General features: G+C 32.4%; 4 protein-coding genes across 5 annotated transcripts; 2 read left to right on the forward strand and 2 right to left on the reverse strand.

Annotated features, from left to right (window-relative positions):
* Nucleotides 1-5,310: 5,310 nt before the first annotated feature.
* On the forward strand, nt 5,311-6,677 carry LOC111881793 (endochitinase B). Its single transcript, XM_023878188.3, has 3 exons — nt 5,311-5,781; nt 5,907-6,057; nt 6,195-6,677. The coding sequence occupies exons 1-3, from the start codon at nt 5,355-5,357 to the stop codon at nt 6,562-6,564; spliced, it is 948 nt and encodes a 315-aa protein (XP_023733956.1). The 5' UTR covers nt 5,311-5,354; the 3' UTR covers nt 6,565-6,677.
* A 291-nt stretch (nt 6,678-6,968) lies between these two features.
* Nucleotides 6,969-8,744, reverse strand: LOC111881794 (uncharacterized). The gene is made up of 3 exons (XM_023878189.3): nt 8,198-8,744; nt 7,401-7,638; nt 6,969-7,279 (listed from the first exon to the last, which is right to left on the reverse strand). Exons 1-3 carry the CDS (start codon nt 8,570-8,572, stop codon nt 7,143-7,145), a joined length of 750 nt encoding a protein of 249 aa, XP_023733957.1. The 5' UTR covers nt 8,573-8,744; the 3' UTR covers nt 6,969-7,142.
* Nucleotides 8,745-13,466: 4,722 nt separating this feature from the next.
* On the forward strand, nt 13,467-15,495 carry LOC111881792 (pentatricopeptide repeat-containing protein At4g33170). Of its 2 annotated transcripts, XM_042897728.1 has the most exons (2): nt 13,467-13,996; nt 14,168-15,495. In XM_042897728.1, exons 1-2 carry the CDS (start codon nt 13,636-13,638, stop codon nt 15,412-15,414), a joined length of 1,608 nt encoding a protein of 535 aa, XP_042753662.1. In that variant the 5' UTR covers nt 13,467-13,635; the 3' UTR covers nt 15,415-15,495. The 2 variants fall into 2 exon arrangements, with proteins under 2 accessions (XP_042753662.1, XP_023733955.1); XM_023878187.1 differs by having other exon boundaries at nt 13,467-15,495.
* A 3,569-nt stretch (nt 15,496-19,064) lies between these two features.
* On the reverse strand, nt 19,065-20,216 carry LOC111881785 (protein OPI10 homolog). The gene is made up of 2 exons (XM_023878178.3): nt 19,888-20,216; nt 19,065-19,808 (listed from the first exon to the last, which is right to left on the reverse strand). The coding sequence occupies exons 1-2, from the start codon at nt 19,988-19,990 to the stop codon at nt 19,336-19,338; spliced, it is 576 nt and encodes a 191-aa protein (XP_023733946.1). The 5' UTR covers nt 19,991-20,216; the 3' UTR covers nt 19,065-19,335.
* Between the last annotated feature and the right edge of the window lie 227 nt (nt 20,217-20,443).

Consider the following 20,443-nt stretch of genomic DNA (forward strand, 5'->3'; position numbering starts at 1 on the left):
GCAGTAGATCTGAGCTTCTAGAGCTCAGACATGGGTAGATCTGATGGCTATTCATCACCACATGTTCTCTATACTACTACCAAGCCAAAAATGGCAAAAACAAGCCAAATAAGAGATCTAATTGAAGAAGGACAAAGGTTTGAGTTTGATACCTCAAAGAAGACTGTAGTACAACAAGGAAATCGGATCTACTTTGCTCTTCCTTGACTCCTCCTCTTCTCTTCTCTTCTTCTAGCTTTAAATGCACCAACAACTTGCACAATATGAGAAATCACACCAAAAATGATAAGGAACGGCTTGGGTTTTAGTATGGAACTCTCTGTGGGTGAAGGAGGCTGATTAGTGCAGAAAAAGTTGTTTAAATATGGTGCAAACCCTTAGATTTAGGGTTTCATCCAGACTGGCGGACTCGCCGAGTCCAAGCATATGGACTCGCCGAGTAGCCGGCTCCAAACACGTTCTTATCCCGTCTCTACTCGATGATTCAGGCTACTGACTCGTCGAGTTCCTCTTGTAAACTTGAAAAAATAAATTTTTTAAATACATACCAGAATTGGGGCGTTACAAATTTAAATTTAAAAGAAATTGATTTAACAATGATCTATTAATTAAACCTTTAATTAATTTATTAAATCATATACGGATCAGCTAATTAAATTAATCAAAACAATTTAACATAATCCTCTCCCCCTAAATCTCAAAAATCATGAGAGGGATAATTCAAATTTTATAATTATCTAATTAATCACATAAAGAGATAATTACCAAAAAAATAAGAAAAACCTATCATGAAACCCTAATTTTCGAAAAAGGCAAATCTTAGGGAGGAAGGCAAGGATTTCAATCCTTGCCATATTTTGAAAATCAAGTGGGTTAAGGAACCATAATTTTCGAAACTTGTACGACAAGGGAAAGGGTTAAAACCCTTTTCCAAAATTTTGAAATCTGGGTTTAAGAAAACCTAATTGCGAAAACCCTAAGTCCAAAGGTTTTATTTTCCATAAACCCTAATTTATCAAATTCAAACAATTGTAATCAAATTCAATAGAAAACAAGCCAAGGCTCTGATACCACTAATGAGTTTTGAGCATAACAAACAATTCTTATGTGTGCATGCAACCCTAATATCTTGGATCTATGTTTTCTATAATTGAACATACAACTAATGAACATCAAATGAAAAAAAAACCCTAGTAGGTATATGCTATTTTTGAAATTCATATAACTAGGGTTAGAATACATATCTTAATTTTTATATTGTAATAACAATGAATTCCTTGAAGATCTTGAACTTTGAGAGTCAGTGTCGCAAGTGTCACACCTCTAGTAGATCATACCCAAACTTGGCAAGAAGATGAGAGATGAAAGAAGGAGGAGGGAACTTGAAATTTCAGCTGCTCTTCGTAGGGTTTTAGGTGGCTGAAATTGTGAAGGGGTAAGGCTCTTTATATAGTGAGGTAGCTTAGAGCCAAAGCTAGGGTTTTAGGAGGAAACCCTAATTCCCTTAGCTCAAGGACCAAGCAGCCCAATAATCCTCATCTAGGAGCCCTTGGACGAAAATTCCAGGGCCTTCCTACATATTTTCATCCAACCTCTTCTAGGGAGGTTCTAGATCTCATTTCCTCAACTATCAATAAATTACAAAACAACCATTGCACTTTTAATTAATTCTTTTAATCCGAAAATTAATTCCAATTAATTTATGATTAAATATTAATTAAATAATATGATTTCTAATTAATATATTATTTTCATCATGCATTAACAAATAATTTATTTCAGTTTATTATTCAAATAATAAATTCAACCTCTTTCCAAAAGTCATCATGTCTAGTTGTCAGTTATGAGGGCAAAACAAACGGACTATACTACCAATTCAAGTATATACCAATTATAGTTATAGGCTTAGACATCTAATCTAACACCTACAACTACAAAAAATCTATATATCCTGAGTTAGAAGTTAGTATACAATACTTTTTATATGTATTGAATTTTATACTTATTAAATATTTCTTTTACTAATCAATTATGTTTTTTGCAGACCTATTTTGATCTTAATAGGTTTTAGGGTACATATTTGTTGGAACTCGTTCGATCGGGTATCCAACTCGAATGCCAAAGAGCATATAGAGAATGAAAACATGACCCAAAATTTCATTTTGATGAGGTCAGCAGATATGCAGACGTAGAAACTGTAAGACATCCACCACAAAATTAGGACGCCAATACTTGAAATGAGTTGATTGATTTGTTGTTTTTTACCATAAGATATAGACGTATGTTGGAATAAAAAATAAAAGTTTTTGGACGAAACTTCTACATAAAAGTGATAATGGTTGTATGTTAGATGCTCAAAGATACCATAAAGAGGTAGTAAAATCTATTCATATTATATACATTTTTAATTAACACTTATTATCACAACAAAAAAGATAGAAGTCATAACATATTGAGGGTTAGAAATAGATACGCTTCAAGGAAGGCTCGGTTTAGTGTCCACCTCGAGCATAAAAAGATTGGGTAAATAATAAATGAAGTTAAAACGTTATTTTGACATGTTATTATTAATATAGTTTTTGTTTAAGGGTGGAGCCACCTTAGGGCTAGCATAACCATGCCCACCCTTAAATTTAAAAAAAATGCTTTTAAAAATAAAGTATCATCTGGTTGCTTATATATATATATATATATATATATATATATATATATATATATATATATATATATATATATATATATATATATATATATATATATATATATATATATCAAATAAGAATGAAATTTTTGGTAGGAAGGTAAGAAATTTTTTTATATGCATATTTTCTTAGCAAAAAATGAAATGAATCATTAGATGATTCAAAAGTAAGATGATTCACAAGAAAAAATTCCAAAAAAAAAAAACACCTTCATGATTCATTTTTAGGTAAATCAAGAAAAAAAAATCATTTTTATGACAATTTTAGTGAATATCAACAAAATCATCATAAAAATAAATCATCGAAATGTTTTTTTGGGATATTTTTTGGTGAACCATGTTATTATTGATTTATTTAGTGATTCATTTGTTTTTTTCGCCAAGAAAAATAAGTCGAAAAAAAAATTTGTTACCTTCCTACCTAAAAAAAATTTCTTACCGGATATATATATATATATATATATATATATATATATATATATATATATATATATATATATATATATATATATATTCTAGTTAATTTATGAGGAACACCCTAAAAGTTTTTTTTTGGCTTCGCTCCTATAACCACCAATAATGCCATAATTTCAATTTAATCCCAATATGTTTCGAGGAAATACCCCCGAACTAACTACCGAGTGCGATGAAACCAGGAGACTGAAGAAGATTATGATAATTGATCTTTTATGTTATTTTGAATAATGTTTGTTTATGGTATCTTATTTTGGTATGTATTAGACCTGAATTTGAACAATTAGTGTTGGCAATAGTTATTGAATGTTTGTATATTATGGATATTAGTTGTGAGACCCATGAATTACATAGGTTAATTCGAAAAAAAAATGTTAGATATAAATATCTAAATATTTGAGAACTTTAAATTTATAAGAAAATAAGAAAAATAATGAATTATTAAAATTGAAATGTTTTTTATCTTTTAAATTTAAACAAATAATATAAATAAATAAATAAAAATAATGAGCTTTAATTTGAGAATTTTAAAATTAGAAGGTGAGTCCATTAATAAAATTGATATCTATTTATTGTAATTATTACATTAAAATATTATGTTGAATTTAATAAAATAAGAAAACCCATAAAATGACATATGAGAAAAAAAAATTAATTCAAAATAACCAAAAAAATAGCATTTAGCAAATTGAATAAGAGCGTAACATCTGTCAAAAAAAATCTTCATTTATTAGAACATATATTCTGCAAATTGTCTGGATTTATTAAGTAAAACACAAGAATGGTAAATAATAGTAAAAAAACATACAGTGGTTGTATCGATGTCATGTCACTGATATAGGTCTTAACTGTAAAAATGGTTTTAACGTATACTGACGACAAGTCGTCGCTATAGCTCGAATTGTAAAAACAGTTATATATTTATGCCGACGACAGGTCGTTGTTATAGCTCGAAAGTCATTTATGTGATGCAGTCGCTATTAAAGGCTCAATTGTTGTCATCTACCTCTTCTTAGCCCATTTCGATAAGATTTTCAGGTCTATTGTTGGACTTACATGCTTCACAAGGTGCATGAACCTGTCTTGATATTCTTTAACGTCAAAAAATAGTATTCGTTAACCATCATATGTTGGTTCATCTGCTAAGGGCAGTTGTTCGGATGTCTCAAATTCTAATTATGGGATTTCAATAAAAATGGTTAAAAGGGAGCATACATCGCTTGTAAAAACAAGACAATGTTTTCCTGTATTCACCAATTAAAATAAAATAACCACCTTAAAGGAAGCCTTTTTTAAGTAAGAACATCTTTTAAAGTAGTACATAGTTATGAATTGCATGGTCAAAAGGACAAATATGACAAATACTTGGTCAATGAAAGAAAAAAAAAACACCATATGACCATGTCACCAAGTTTCTACAAAAAGATAGATATCAAATATATGAGAATTAGTATTTATTATTTACATCAAAAGTTTTGTTATGTAAATACTATCTTATAAATTCACAATTTTACATCAAATTTTTGTGAAACTATATTACAGTTATATAAAAAAATTATTATTTTTGTAAAAAGTATAATTTATCTTGTACAATACATATTTCCAAAAATTATCAGCCAAAATGTAAACCGCTTATTTATTACTAGTATTTAGATTTAGATTTCTTTATTCAACCTAAAAAAACAATATAGTTTAAAAATACCTAGAGAAACCTTCCATCACTTCTGGTTGTATCGATTGATTAAACCCCATAAACAATTTGAACTTGGTTCACAAAAAGATGGTATTCAAAAACAGCAATTTCATTATATTTATATAAAAATTGGTAAATTTGAGTGATGTTTTATTATTAATAAACCAAAAAGAAATTTTGTGGGTAAAACAAAATGGTCAAAATATGTATTATATAATTAAAATTTTGAATATAATTTTACTTAAATTATTATGAAAATAACGATAAAAGTATGGACCTTATAGATATTTGATGATGGCATATTGGCCGTTGTTGATTTTTTTACCTCTTTAACTAACCAGGTCTTTGAATTTTAATGATCAACAAATATGACAAAGACTTGGTCACAAAGAAAGAAGGAAAAAAAAAACACTACACATGACTATAAATACACCAAGTTCCACACATTAATTAACATCCTCTCCTTCCATCACAACACACATAACTATGTCCAACTTTCGGTTTTTAACGATCATCTTTCTCTTGACCACACCCTTAGCAATCATCTCAGCTCAAAATTGTGGGAGACAAGCAGGCAACGCACCATGCTCAAACGGAAACTGTTGTAGCCAATACGGTTTCTGTGGAAACACCCCTGAACACTGCTCGCCAGCTAATAACTGTCAGAGTCAGTGCACCGGGGGTGTAACACCACCTACCACTAGTGGTGTCGGTTCCATCATTACTGGAGCCGTATTTGATCAAATGCTCAAGTATCGAAACGACCCAAGATGTCGTGGCAACGGATTTTATACTTACAATGCTTTTATAAATGCCGCAAATGCATATAATGGATTTGGCACAACAGGAAATGATGAAGTCCGAAAAAGAGAACTCGCGGCTTTCTTTGCTCAAACCTCCCATGAAACAACAGGTATTTTAATTTTTTCTTTCTTAGGTTAGGTTTTTTTTACTGTATTTGACATGTAATGGACTGATAAGACTGAAAGTGTATTTAAGTTATTTGTGTTAAAGTAAAGGATGGATTTGCTTGTGTAGGTGGAGGTGGTTGGCCAAGTGCACCCGATGGTCCATTTGCATGGGGGTATTGCTTTGTAAGAGAAGAAAATCCAACGAGTAGCTACTGTGACTCCAATGAATGGCCTTGTCCTCAACAATACTTCGGCAGAGGACCTATCCAACTCTCTCAGTAAGTTTTTAGTTTCTTAAAGCATCTCTAATCCACCTCGTTTATTATTCCATAGATTTTATGTTATATAAATTTATTAAACTAGGTTTACAAATGGAAAATTATTCTGATATTGTATCTAATTAACATTGTAACAGCAACTACAACTACGGGTTATTTGGACGTTCAGTTGGAATGGATTTGATCAACAACCCTGATCTCTTAGCCACAAACCCAACCTTATCATTTCGTTCAGCCATATGGTACTGGATGACTCCACAGGGAAATAAACCATCGAGCCATGATGTGATCACAGGAAGGTGGAGCCCTTCTGCTGCAGATAGGTCAGCGGGTCGGGTTTCGGGTTATGGTGTCATCACAAATATCATTAATGGTGGTTTGGAATGTGGACAAGGTAGGAACGACAAGGTGGAAGATAGGATTGGGTTTTACAGAAGGTATTGTAGCATTTTAGGCGTTAGTCCTGGAGATAATCTAGATTGCTATAATCAAAGGGCTTTTGGATAGTGATCATGTCGTTATTGGATATCTTGGAATTTAGAATAAAGAACATGAAAGTGTTATTTAATTTAAATCGTCATTTGAATAATCTGAATAATATGGTTATGTATTTTTCTGTCTCTTTGTAATTAGTAGGCATTATAACAAACATTATTATATTATAAGTTTTATAAATATAGTTAACGTATAGTGCATTCATAACACCTTTATAACGAATGACAAAAATCCTGTCAAAATAATATCATCTGACATGTAAATCAGATATCCTAGTATCATGTGAGACGTAAATTTGGTACTCACTAGTTCATTCAAATTAGGAAACTAGGGCCCCATAAATCAAGAGTGAGAGTGTTACCTTTTTAAGTCATTATCCCGACTAAAAACTATGTATTTTTTTAATGGTTCTAAAGGGTTTAAGTGCTCATAGATTTAAAAGCAAAATAATATTTACATAAAAAGAAAAAACTATAGATTTTAGAATTCGTAACAAACAGTGACATCCGTGACTTATTTAACTACCCGTATATCAACTCCCATGAAACTGCACTGTCAGTGCCAGTGTCAGTGTCTGTCAGTCAGTGCCACTAGTTGACTACAACCGGTGCGGGCTCTTTATAATTGCGAGGAGTGTTGTGCAGAGTATCGACACTCAGCGAACGTTTCGCAAAAGAGGCGCTTTTTGACACGCCCAACCACACCATCCAGATCAACCCAATCCAACCTATCACCACAAAACAAAATTATTTACAACCTTTTAAATATTTTTATTCAAAAAGACTAGATTTTTATACATTGCTATTTCTTGCATTTAGGGGAAAAGGATAGAAATAAGAATGAAATACCTGCAGCCACTAAAGCAGCAATGATGGATGAGATTGTTACAGTGAAGGTAACAAAAGCAGCAACAAACAAAGTGGTAATGTAAAAAGCTGTCAAACAAAAAAAGAAGATTGCTAAAAAGCCACCAACTGCCGCCATGGAGATGAGAAGAGAGATCACGATTGCATTCACAGTTGCCGCCACGAAGAACAGCATAAACACCAGTATTCCGGTCAAAGCTAGAAGAGTCACTGCCCCACCCTACAACAGTTTTCATAAACAAGAAATAGTGTCATAAATTTTCCATCTTTACAACTCAAGATCATGAATACTTTATCTATTTCATCCCAAACTTCATCTATCTACATGAATGCAAGAGCAAAAAACAGGAATCGTAAGCAGGGTATAACAATTTAGGGTTAGGGTTTAACAAATTAGGCCGAAGCTCTGACTCTTGAATGCAGCTACACGAATGATGCCCAAAAGCAAGCTCAAACAGAATGTAGAGACCGCTATTCTATTCGATTTAACCTAATTGGATTCACTGACATATCATCATCAAAATTCGAAGCATTTGGATCAAAATTTCAGCTCAAAAAGTTCTCTACCAAATTAAAGAAACAAGCTTGATGTCGGATTTTATTTTAAAAGCTAGTAAGATCGAGGTATAAATGAAGCCAAAATGGATTGAAGTTAAGAATGTAGACAAAAAGGTAATAAAGTAACGCTATATAGCCAGAATCAGCTGAACTGAAAAGCTAATAAATACCACATGATAATTTCAACAAAATTGTTGTCCAAAATAAGATCGAATACTTACAGACACAACCAATAGAGCTCGGAGAGGACTACCGCGACGAGTCCATTGAAGAACCTCGCGGCGGGTGTTCAGGGTAGCTTCGCGAAACATAGGAGCCGCTTCTATGAACGATTTCTTGATCCGATTAGCCATAGGAGGACGACCAGCGCTTGAATTTTGATCAGGATTCGGATCGAAAATGGATTCGGTAAGGTGGTTGAAAACGCCGCTCAAAGTTACATCTTCTCCTAATTCACCGTGGCTAACCTCAGATTTGTCTGATAACGATTTGGTGGTAAAAGATTTCTCTTTTTCATCCTCAACCACCGACGGCGGAGGCGATGATAACACGCTGCCGTTGGGTTTTTCCGTTGCACCACCGTTCATCACAGCCATTTTTGTTAGAATTTTGCGACGAGAGGAGGAGCAACAGGTGGCTTTGGATATAAATCGGGTAAGGTTAGCGAAGGTGTTACTGGCCGTTCGATTTGTTGACTAAATGGGATGTCGATTGATCCAACGGCTTGATTTTATCGATGTCGAATAAGCGGTTTTAGTGGATGGTGTACGGATATGGCAAATAGAAACTAATAGACACGTGTGCAGATATCGCGATGTTTGGATCGTGACCTTTCTACAATAGTAAAGAATTTAAAAAAAGAAAAAAGAAATGTTATCCGGAACAATTTCAATCGTTTCATGACCAACTGGAAAAAATAATAATTTAATATAATATTTCTGGATAAAAACATGAGAAAAGGGAGAAAAACGAAAAAACCCATATTTTTTACTTTCAATTCAATAAACTAGATATGCTCTGGTTGATATGGCTGAAAAAACAACCGATCGACGGAAAACGGACGATAAGTTATATAATTAGCCTTTTCTATATGGCAAAACTAATTCTTTAAAAACAATATCTATGGATCTAAAAGATATAACATTAGAATGCATGATTTGTTGAACTCTGCTGAGAAACATAATACAAAAGGATTAACTTGTTTGGACAATTAATCCAAAAGTTATGGATGGTCAAAGAATGGGATTTGCATAAAAATGAACTAGGGTTGCATAAGGTGGTATAAAGATAAAATGGGAAAAAGGAAGCAAATACAGGGTTGCATTGCATGTTACACCGCCGAGTACTTCCATGCCGGTCGTGCCAATGAGAAAAGAGAAGCAAACTACTCGATTGTTTATGTGTGGCTCGCGTAGAATCATACATACATGCATACATGCATAAAGGGGCATTCAAAGACATAAAATTCATAAAAAATCACTAATTTATTATTTATATAAAGAAAACTTGTTATAGCATCATTAGATGCAAAATAGTATCAAAATCAACATTGTCTAATATATATGTAGTTAGATAACCAAACTATTCAACATTTCTTGTGGCATCCATGATTATATGTAATTATTTAGTAACTTCAACTTTGAAAATATCCATCTCTTGATACTATAGTGGCATGTATATTTAATAAAATCATATACGGAATAAAAACATTATGATAGCAATCAACAACTTCAATAAATTCCCAAATTTCAATCGTAAATATTATTATTAGGCAAAGTCAATTTCAACACTTTGATAAAATATTATTTTATGTTCTTTTTTTATCCAATGACTTCGATTCTTTTGAATCAAATAAAAATCTAAAAATATTTTCAAATTTCTTTAAATGGTCAAATATGTTATTTAGCAAAGCAACTTTCATGTCTACAACATCTAACAATAATTATATCTAAAGCACTCATTAACTGATTTTATTTCATCTTCGTTGTTATTTTTCATTGAATATTTTTTCTTCGAACTGATGTTTTATTAGAATAGTAGGTTCTACATCAATCTCATTTTCAAATGGACTTAGGAATATACAAAGTAGAGGCAAATTCTACATTTTTATAATTCTACAAAATTTCATTATACCTTGTAATTGGTTAATAGTTACATCAATGCACATAGATTTTATGATTCACTATATTTACAACAAATATAATATCACATCAAGTAAAACTTTAGAACTTTTAATAGCAATAAATAAACTTTATGGTTCCATCTTTAAAATTTTAGATTAGATGTGTTGCCCATGCTCCGCATAGATCGTGTGGGTCTGATTTGAGTGTCGTTCTTTGTTTATAGATTAATAGGCGTCGTTGTTGACTCTTTTAGTTGACTTTGGATTATTTTCATACGGATAAATAGTCGGAGATGAATATATAGAAGGCAGGAAAAAAGCAAAAAAATTAAATATGATGACCAATATAGAAAAAATATACCAAAAAAAAGAAAATGACAAACACAGAAAGTGTAAGGATGAAAATAGTAAAAAATGATGAAAATAGTAAAAAAAAAAGTGTGAGTTCCACTATTCCTAACTAGTTGTTGACTCTTTTAGCGGAAAATTTTGGGCTTTGCCACGGGCCATTTTTTGTGTTTTTACGAAAAAATATAAAAGTTGTGACTACAAGGACCAAAATTGTGAAAATGGCTAAAGATTTAAAAGGGTTAGAATTAGCAAGTTTTTAGAAAGGGACAAAAGTTGTCAATTTCTTAAAGTTTTGTGGTCAAACTTTGAATATTAAAAGGTTCCTAAAAAATATAAAAATATTGATTGTAAGGATCAAAAGTGTCAAAATGGCTAAAGAATAAGAGGCAAAGTTGACAAAAAAACATACAAGTTTAGTATTCCTAACTTTTATCTTCTTTAATAGAGAAAATGACTATTGAGAGTAATTAACTTTTGCGTTTGTACTCATTTGGTCCCTTTTTTTGTATTCAATATATCATCGAACTTGTTGTTTGTGTTCATCATAACCCTTTTGACCGGCTTTTGACCTGTGATAGCCGGTCAAAGGGTTATGGTGAACACAAACAACAAGTTCGATGGTATATTGAGTACAAAAAAAAAAAAAAAGGAAAGGGACCAAATGAGAATAAACTCAACAGTTGGTTACCCTCCTAAGTCATTTTCCTTTTACTCGTTTACAACAAATCCCACGTCAACACCTATTGATATTAATGACTTTATGAGATTCATTCTTGTTTCTCTTCAAAACATAACCCACGAAAGAACACTATTCATACATGTACAACTTTGTAATGAACTTGAATATTTATTAGGGGAATCTTGACTAAGCAGGCGCATTTCATGACTACATTTACATTTCCAATCGAATGATTTATCGTATCATGGATTCTAGACAAGTCTACAAACGAGTGGAATCACAAGTGTTGTGATTTTTTAGTTTACTTAGCTTTAAGATCGAATTCATGGGATAAGATACAACATCAATATGTACAATATCATGCTGCTTTTGCAGACACATCACCATTATATACCTTGAGGTAAACGTTTATTCTGATAAATATTACTCCTCTTTGGTTATAATGTATATGAAGAACGTTTCAGAGAGGAATGTACATATGAAAATGCTTTTGGATGTTGAAATGCATATATGAGGTCAATAGAATGACTCAAAAAAAGAACTTTTGACACCAAAGACATTTTAGTTCTTTGATTTGGAATGTACATATGAAAATTATTATTTTACCAATTGCTTAAGGTTTATAAGTTTATATTTAATTTTTTAATAAACTCATATATGATACGAGTCTAAAACCTAGTTATATAAACAAATAAAATAAAAATATCATTTTCACAAATAAAAATGGACAAAACTGCACAAATGGTCCCTGTGGTTAGCAGAAAATTACCACTTTGGTCCAAAAAAGTTTGGACTAGCACCAGAAGTCCAAACTTTTCATTTTCTTGCGAGTTTGGTCCAATTTGCTTTAAACATTTTTATAATGACAGTTTTGCCCCTGAATTTATCCTTTGTATTTTCTTTTTTAAATATTTTTATTATAGAAATTAATAAAATACTCTCTCTCTCTCTCTCTCTCTCGCGTTGAAAGTCAATGAACAAATAGAGAAACTGTAAACTTCTTTCCCTTCTGATCAAAGTAATATACACAAAAATATGTAAACCTTTTTTCTACATAATCCTCATCTTCCTTTGACTAATTCACCATTAACCCACCTCGTCACCACCAACAACGGAAACCACCATCGTCACCATCTCTCTTATCTTTTGACCGGAGCAACCCGAACTGTTGTGTCTCTGACCACCTGATAACACCTAGAACAACATCACCACCACTCCTCTGAATATGTGATGCCGACGAGAGGAGAAAACGGGCAAACACATCGACCACAGTCGATTGTGGCAGTTCTTTTACAAATCGAGTCCAAAGAGCCATTGCTAAGCCCAATTTATGAAACCCTAGTGTTAGAGAAGAAGGATTCTACATCGACGATAGAGAAGGATCATCGCAGCAAACCCTAGCTCATCCCTTTCTTAGATCTTTCATCATCGGAGAAGAAAGGTTATCTGAAGGCGCACAATCTGTTTAATATCTGTTCGATCTTCGTCTCCGACTGTGTATCTTTTTTCTTCTTCTATCTCGACCGGTGAGCAACGGGGGTGCACCGATCTTCTACCTCACTGTATTTGTGTATGTTTATCATTTATGGAATTTGATTTGTGTGTGAGTATTTATCCCCAAAAAATCAATTTGTTTGTGGGAATCATATCAGATTCCGGATTCAGATGAAGGAATTATTAGAGCACCTCTAGTGTTCACTGGTTTGTAGAGGGAATAAGGACGAAAGCAACAAGGTGTTAGTGGAAATCTCGACGGTAGCAGGTGGTGGTGGCTGGTTTTTACGTTGGCAACGGTGGCAATGGGGAGGCGAGTCTGCCTTCGTTAGTTTTTTGTTCGACGACAAATGAAGAGGGAAAAGGGAGGGAATCAATTATCAGTGATCGGAGAAGGTGTGGGTGGGCTAATCGCAGAAAACAGTGGGGAAGATGGGGTAGTGGCATCGGTGGTTTATGGTGGTTAAAACCCGTCGTGTGTGGGTTTTTCTTCAACTGAGAGAGAGAGAGAGAGGACATTGTAACGGGGAGAGAGAAAGAGAGAGAGAGAGAGAGAGAGAGAGAGAGAGAGAGAGAGAGTATTTTATTAATTTCTATAATAAAAATATACAAAAAAGAAAATATAAAGAATAAATTCAGGGGCAAATCTATCATTATACAAATGTTTAAAGCAAATTGGACCAAACTTGCAAGAAAATGAAAAGTTTGGACCTCTGATGCTAGTCCAAACTTTTTTGGACCAAAGTGGCAATTTTTAGCTAACCACAGGGACCATTTGTGCAGTTTTGTCAATAAAAATTGTCTTTCTAAGTTCATATTATTCAATCAATTTTTTTTAAAAAAATCTAAACTTAAAATACGTTTCTTCTTGGGCATCAAGTAATTCGATATATGTAACCAGCAAAATATTCTTGCGCATAGCTTCAACTTCCAGAAGAGTTAAGCAATAGACTTTTGGCACTTCGAAAAGGAATGAACCTCACAATTTTCACCATTGTTTTTTTACCCTATAAATGAGACCTGAAGTACTGAGTTCGATTTTGCATAAATGCTCCAAAACAAGAGCATTTCGATATGGGTTTTCCCTTCATGCTGTTGCTGTCAAGATGGGACTTGAATCCAACGTTATCATCTCGAATCATGTCCTCAATATGTACGCAAAATGCGGGAAGATGGAATTCGCTCGCCAAGTGTTCGATGATATGCCTGAAAGAAACCTTGTAAGTTGGTCTGCTATGATTTCTGGTTACGATCAAGCTGGGAAACCTTTAGAGGCAATTGAACTCTTCGCTCGTATGAAAGTTGATCTCCCAAATGAGTTTGTGTTCGCTAGTGCTATTAGTGCATGTGCTAGCCTCTCAGCTGTTAATATAGGTAAACAAATTCATACAAAGTCAGTGATTCTCGGCTACTCAAACATTTCTTTTGTATCTAATTCACTTGTGTCCATGTACATGAAATGCAAGCAGTGTAAAGATGCATTATCAGTTTTTACAAAAAGTTCTGAACCACCAAATACTGTTGCATATAATGCTATAATTACAGGGTTAGTAGAACACGAACAAGTTGAGAAAGCATTTGAGATGTTCAAACTTATGATCCAACAAGGTCTTGTTCCAAATCATTTTACTTTGGTACCTCTTTTAGGAAACTGTAGCACCACAGATAACTTAAGGATCGGAATGGAATTACATTGTGAGGCAATCAAGCTGAATCTTGATTCCATTCCTTTTGTTGGCAATGTGCTTATTAAAATGTACTCAAAGTTTACTCAAATCGAAGAAGCCGAGAAGATCTTTTGGTCAATTAAGGAAAAAGATATGATTTCATGGAACACATTCATCACAGCATGTAATCACGCCCTTGATCATGCCAAGGGTATAATCGTCTTTAAGAACATGATAGAAACACATAGTTCAATCCCAGATGAGTTCACGTACACGAGTGCCCTTTCTTCATGCTCTGGGCTTACATCATCTCTTTTAGGGAGACAAATTCATGGAAATTTAATCAGAACAAGATTTATCAACCATGATATGGATATAGGAATTGCTAATGCACTTATAAACATGTATGCAAAATGTGGTTCTATAAGATATGCAGTGACTTATTTCAACCAAATGAGCTTCCATAATCTTGTTTCCTGGAATACCCTCATGGCAGGATTTGCAAACCATGGATTAGGGAAAGAGGCAATGGGATTGTTTAAACAAATGAAGGGTTTACATATAGAACCTGATTCTGTCACATTTGTTGCACTTTTAGCAGCTTTGAATCACACAGGATTAGTCAATGAGGGTAAGTTTTACTTCAATGAGATGATGAAAACTTATGGGATTACTCCAAATGTAGAACATGTTTCTTGTATTGTTGACTTACTTGGGAGATCAAGAAGGGTAAAAGAGGCAGAAGAGTATATGGAAAGATTTTGTTTTGAAGATGATCCTGTTGTTCTTGGGTGTTTATTGTCTGCTTGTCGTGTACATGGTGATCTTGTTATTGGGAAAAGGACAGCTGGACGTTTGTTGAAGATTGAAGAAATTTCTAGTTCGCCTTTTGTGTTGTTGTCTAATTTATATGCTTCAGAGAGCATGTGGGAAGGTGTTGCAGATGCAAGAAAACAGTTGAAAGATAGTTTGTTGAAGAAGGAGGTTGGACATAGTTTGATTGAAGTTAAAGGGTGTGTTGAGAAGTTTACTGTTGGAAGAATTTGTCATTCGAGAATTGAAGAGATTTTGGGTGTGCTTAAAGTTTTGAGCTTTTTAGATCATGACTATTCTTGGTGTTACTAAAGTTTTACTAATGATTGAATATAGATGTTGTCTTATGATTCTTAAAACTTCAACATGAATGTCTTTCTTGGGTTTGTTGAAGTCGTTAGTTTTTGAAGCCAATTCGTTTGGTATTAACTAATAAGCTGAAAGTCTTGAAGCCAATGTGGATCTTCTTAAATCAAACTGAAATGCATTCATAACACATCAAATTTATAATCAAATTTGTAACATGTATATTGATCTAATTGAAAATTAGTAGAATTTGTTTGAAACGAAATTACACTCTAAGCTAATTGAAAGTCCTCAACATGCTCTTTAAATTCTATTGATTTACATCTGAAGAAGATGCTCTATGATTTTCTTTCTTGAGCATGGAATAACAAAACTTATTAAAATGGAGGAGAAAATTGTTTTGAATTAGAAAACGCAAAAAAATCTCGATTTAAAACAAAAAACAAAGATTAAATCATATCATACTATATTGTAAATAATGGATTTTCCTATCATCATATCCATTTGAAACTTACCTTTCAAATTTCAACTTAATATAATTAATTTATTAATTTAAATTATGTTATTAAAAATATTATCTTATTATTGGTTTGCTATTAAAATAATTATTATAATAAACTTATGTGTTAATTTAAATATTATATTTAATCCAAAACATAAATCAAAATATAAAATAAACTTCTAAATATATTCAAATACTATTTTTCAAAATAATTAAAAGGTTTAAATATTATAAATATAGAACAACAAGTCAAATTAAATTAAAAATATCAAAAAATTATTTTTGATTATAATTCAATTTTTTTTCCAAATAAGTGGTTTTAAATTAATTAACTAGAAAAATACATTGTCTCAACTTATATATATATATATATATATATATATATATATATATATATATATATATATATATATATATATATATATATATATATATATATCCTCCCTAGTAAATAAAGAACTTTTTGCCACATGTCACACTCTTGTTAATTTGGCAACATGTCATTTTGTGGTTATTTTCAATTAATTTTTTTCCACATGACATTTTGTGGTTTTTTTCATTTTATTAATTTCCACATAATATTTAAATGTAATAAATACAATAAATGTAATAATAAATGCATATCAATTTAATTAATTGACTTCCTTTTAATTTTAATTTTTCTAAATTAAAGTTTCATTAGTTTTATTTGTTTATTTATCTAAATTATTTGTTTAATTTAAAAGAAAAACAAACAATTTAATTTTAATAATTAATATTTTTTAATTTTTTTTATAAATTTAAACTTCTCAAATGTTTAGAATTTCATATTTTTTTTTCTTTAAAATGAATCCATATAATATATGGGTCTTACACCTAGTATATATATATATATATATATATATATATATATATATATATATATATATATATATATATATATATATATATATATATAGGTTAATGTGTTTCTTATATTTATTGTGTGCTAGAATGCACCAATAGCAATTTTGTAAAATTAAATAATTATTTAATTAAATAAAGATGGATATTAAGTGGTTTTCATAATTGTATGTATATTAAATGATATCTATAATTATAATTTTCTTTTTATGAAAACTAATTAAATTCGTCATTTATGTCAGCAATAACATTCTGAACATCTAGTTTTTTCCATGGAATTATAAATAGCAATATCTCTGAAGGAAGGAATAATAAGTCGGCTAGACATAAACGTGTTTGGACCACGGATCCGATTTTAATAAAAATGAAGTTAAAAAAAATCATTAAGATCGTAATTGTTATTCCTTTATGTTAAAACTCTATCTGATTTTGATGTTGATGCCGCTTGTTTGGGGGTTGTGGTTGTGAAAAAATGCCATATTCTGATGGATATTCAAATTGTTAAAGATTTTTTGGAATGTTTTCAAAGTAGACTTTATGAAGAATTTTGACAACTTCTTTATGACATGGGATGTTAGTCAGGATGCAACTCTTCATTCGTATAACTTATTCCAAAGGTGAATAGTCCATTGTCAATTTCTGATTATCGTCCGTGAAACCTTACAAAGTTTACTGACTAAATCTATATGGTGATATCTAAGGTATTAGCCACATTCAAATTGTTTATTGGCATCGTGGTAGGAGAAGAACAATTAGCCTTCATTGTGCACATAACATTCTTGACAATCCCATAATCCTAAACAAAGTTTACTCTTAGCTTAAAATATCAAAAAGGAAGCCATGCTTTTCAAAGTAGAATTTGAAAATGTATTTCACACATACAATGGGTTTTCCCGATGTATGGAGAAGTTTGGTTAATGGTGGTCTTTCGTTCTATAAGAATCTTCGGGAACCCAACAAAAGTATTCAATGTCACTAGAGGGGCACACACAAAGCAACCCATTGCCTTAATTTCTCGTTTCTAATTGCTATGAAAGTCTTAAATGTGGCGATGTGAGTGTAACGCCAAATAATTGGCCAATTTGATCTCACTTATTTTATCCCGATGATGTCATCTTTATGAGTGATTGCCAGGTTGTCAAAATTGTTTTTCTAATCGTAAAATCGCATGCTTCTACGATCCTAAACGTGAATATCGATCCCGATCTCATTAAACCTGTAGTATGATCGTAAAATCGAGTCGTAGAATCGTTCTAATCCTACATTTCCCATGTTTTTCCATTTGAGCAATGTACTTTACCTTCCAACTTTAGATGTCCTTAACTTCTTCATATGTATTTGGATTTTGATGATCCTTACATCCAATAATTCATATTCTAGTCAACTACAACTTTCTTTTAAAATAATTCGGCTAAAAACTTCATTTTTATTTATAACGTCATAAACAAAGTTTTAAACGTTTTAAAACGTATAGATGTGTTGGTTGTTATGTTTAGATTAGATTGGAAATGGTATATATTAAGCATTTACAAATGTTTAAAATTTTTTAGACCTTGTAGACAATCAACTAATAGATGAACATACATTTTCATGTGTTAAAATTATAATTACATTGTTTTTGTAGGATCTTAGGATCCAGATTTTGCAAAACATAAAACAATCTAACGTAGATCTCGATCTTAACAGCCTTGAACAATTGGCCTTCCTCAAATTTTCACAACCTAGTAAGAATACTTTGGTGTTTTAACTTGGCATTGGGGGCTAAAAGTTAACTTCTCCACAAATAGAGTGTTTGGCATTGAGATCTTCGATAAAGTTATCTTCTATAAAATCATTTTGCCTTTCTTTTCTCATACTTAGGGCTTCTATTGTGAGCAAATATGAGCTTATCAAAGAACAGTCGTAGACAAATTCCAAGCAAGGCTTTCAAGTTGGAAAGCACAAACTTTATCATTTGACGAAAAAATCACTCTCATTATTATTTTTCTCTTTTCAAAGCACCACTAATTGTTATTGAGATGTTGAAAAAACACATTCATTTAGAAGTGATCATTTTGAGCATATTTATGTTTTTCGTAATAAGTGGTATTATAAGCATATTTTCTAAAAACCAGTATTTTCTCTATCGTATTAATTATTAAAGCACAAGCACACGTGCATCCAAAGACCAAGTTTCATGAAGCTCGAAGTTCTTTCATGGTGATACTAATTGTTAGGCACTACGCCTCGACTATACGCACAGAATGCAAGTTCAATCAAAACCCATTAAAGCTATTGTAAAACAATCACATTGTGTCTCAAAAGGTTATACAATCCAATTTGCAATTTAAAAAGATGATTTTTGTGCCCATTTTGTTCTTGAGAATCAGCACATGTTCAAGTAATACATTGAAATATTATGTTTGAAGAAGATTGCTCACAAATTAAATTAGACTGCCACTAAAACTCAAGCTTTTATGTCACAGACATTTGATCGAACACTTTGAATGCAAAATACAAACATGTTTGACAAAAAAAATAAAGGCAGTGTACCTTAATTCACACTACAAAGCAAATCCCTTCAAGTACTCAGGATCTCGTTTCGCCCGTTCTTGAAACTTTTTAAACCACCGATCCAATATATCCATTGGCACCACCAATTTGCTCCCATCAACTCCACAAAACGATTGCATAAAATTAAACAAATTTTCACCAACCTTCATAGCCAGCCGCTCAATCCTTTTCTCCGCTGCCACATCAAGTGATGGGAGAGAGGCCAGGTCTTCAACGGAAACGCCGATTTTGGCTGAGAGAGGGGCGGCGTCGGGGGCGGTGAGCTGTTTGTGAAGTCCTTCGCCGCCTGGATCGGGCCAGGGAAGGGAGAGGACGGCGGAAGGGCGGGCTAGGGTTACTGCGCCGACGAATTGGAAAGGGGACCCAGGCGATTGGATGTACACAGCTAGGGCTTTGTCAGGTGGAAGAGTGAAATTATTGAGAAGAAAGATGCAGACTTCGCGGATTGAATCATACGCCTCACCTGCAAGTGATGGAATTTGGGGGTTAGTTACTGATAAAAACGATTACTGTGTTTTGTGTGTGTGAACTTTGGACATTACCAACGAATGTGTTCATGTCTAGGAGCCAGTGGAAGGTGTCGATTTGGGTAAAAGTAGAGATGTCCATCGGGAAACTACGATTTGGGAACACGACTCCGAACATCGTTTCTTGATCTCTGTGTTGCGTCAAGATTCTGGAGGTTTTATTTGATGGGATCAAACGAAAGAGTAATTTGAATGTTCGCTTTAGTAATTTAGTGAATCTGCGAGCTCGTGTCTAATGAGTAATGACACGGCAGCGAAGAAAATCTAGAAGGATCGAGACGACAATGGAAGCTGAAAGCGCGGTCTTGTTAAAATTTGGGGGAAGTTACCTTGGAAAAAAACTGAGTAATCTCCAAAAACATGCTTTGTTAATAATAAATGGGAAATTGAGTAAACTAACTTCTTTGGTGTATTTTTAAAAATAATAAATCATTTAAATAATTCTTACAAAATAACCATTTTTTGGAGAGTGGGCATTTCCTGAATGAACTCGGACTCGTTTTTTGGTGGGCTGGCCCATTAGGTGTCCTTCGGAATAGCTATTGCGGAGTATTTGTACGTATTTTGGATC

This window comes from Lactuca sativa, chromosome 8, assembly GCF_002870075.4.
Source record: "Lactuca sativa cultivar Salinas chromosome 8, Lsat_Salinas_v11, whole genome shotgun sequence".
Classification (NCBI taxonomy): Eukaryota; Viridiplantae; Streptophyta; class Magnoliopsida; order Asterales; family Asteraceae; genus Lactuca; species Lactuca sativa.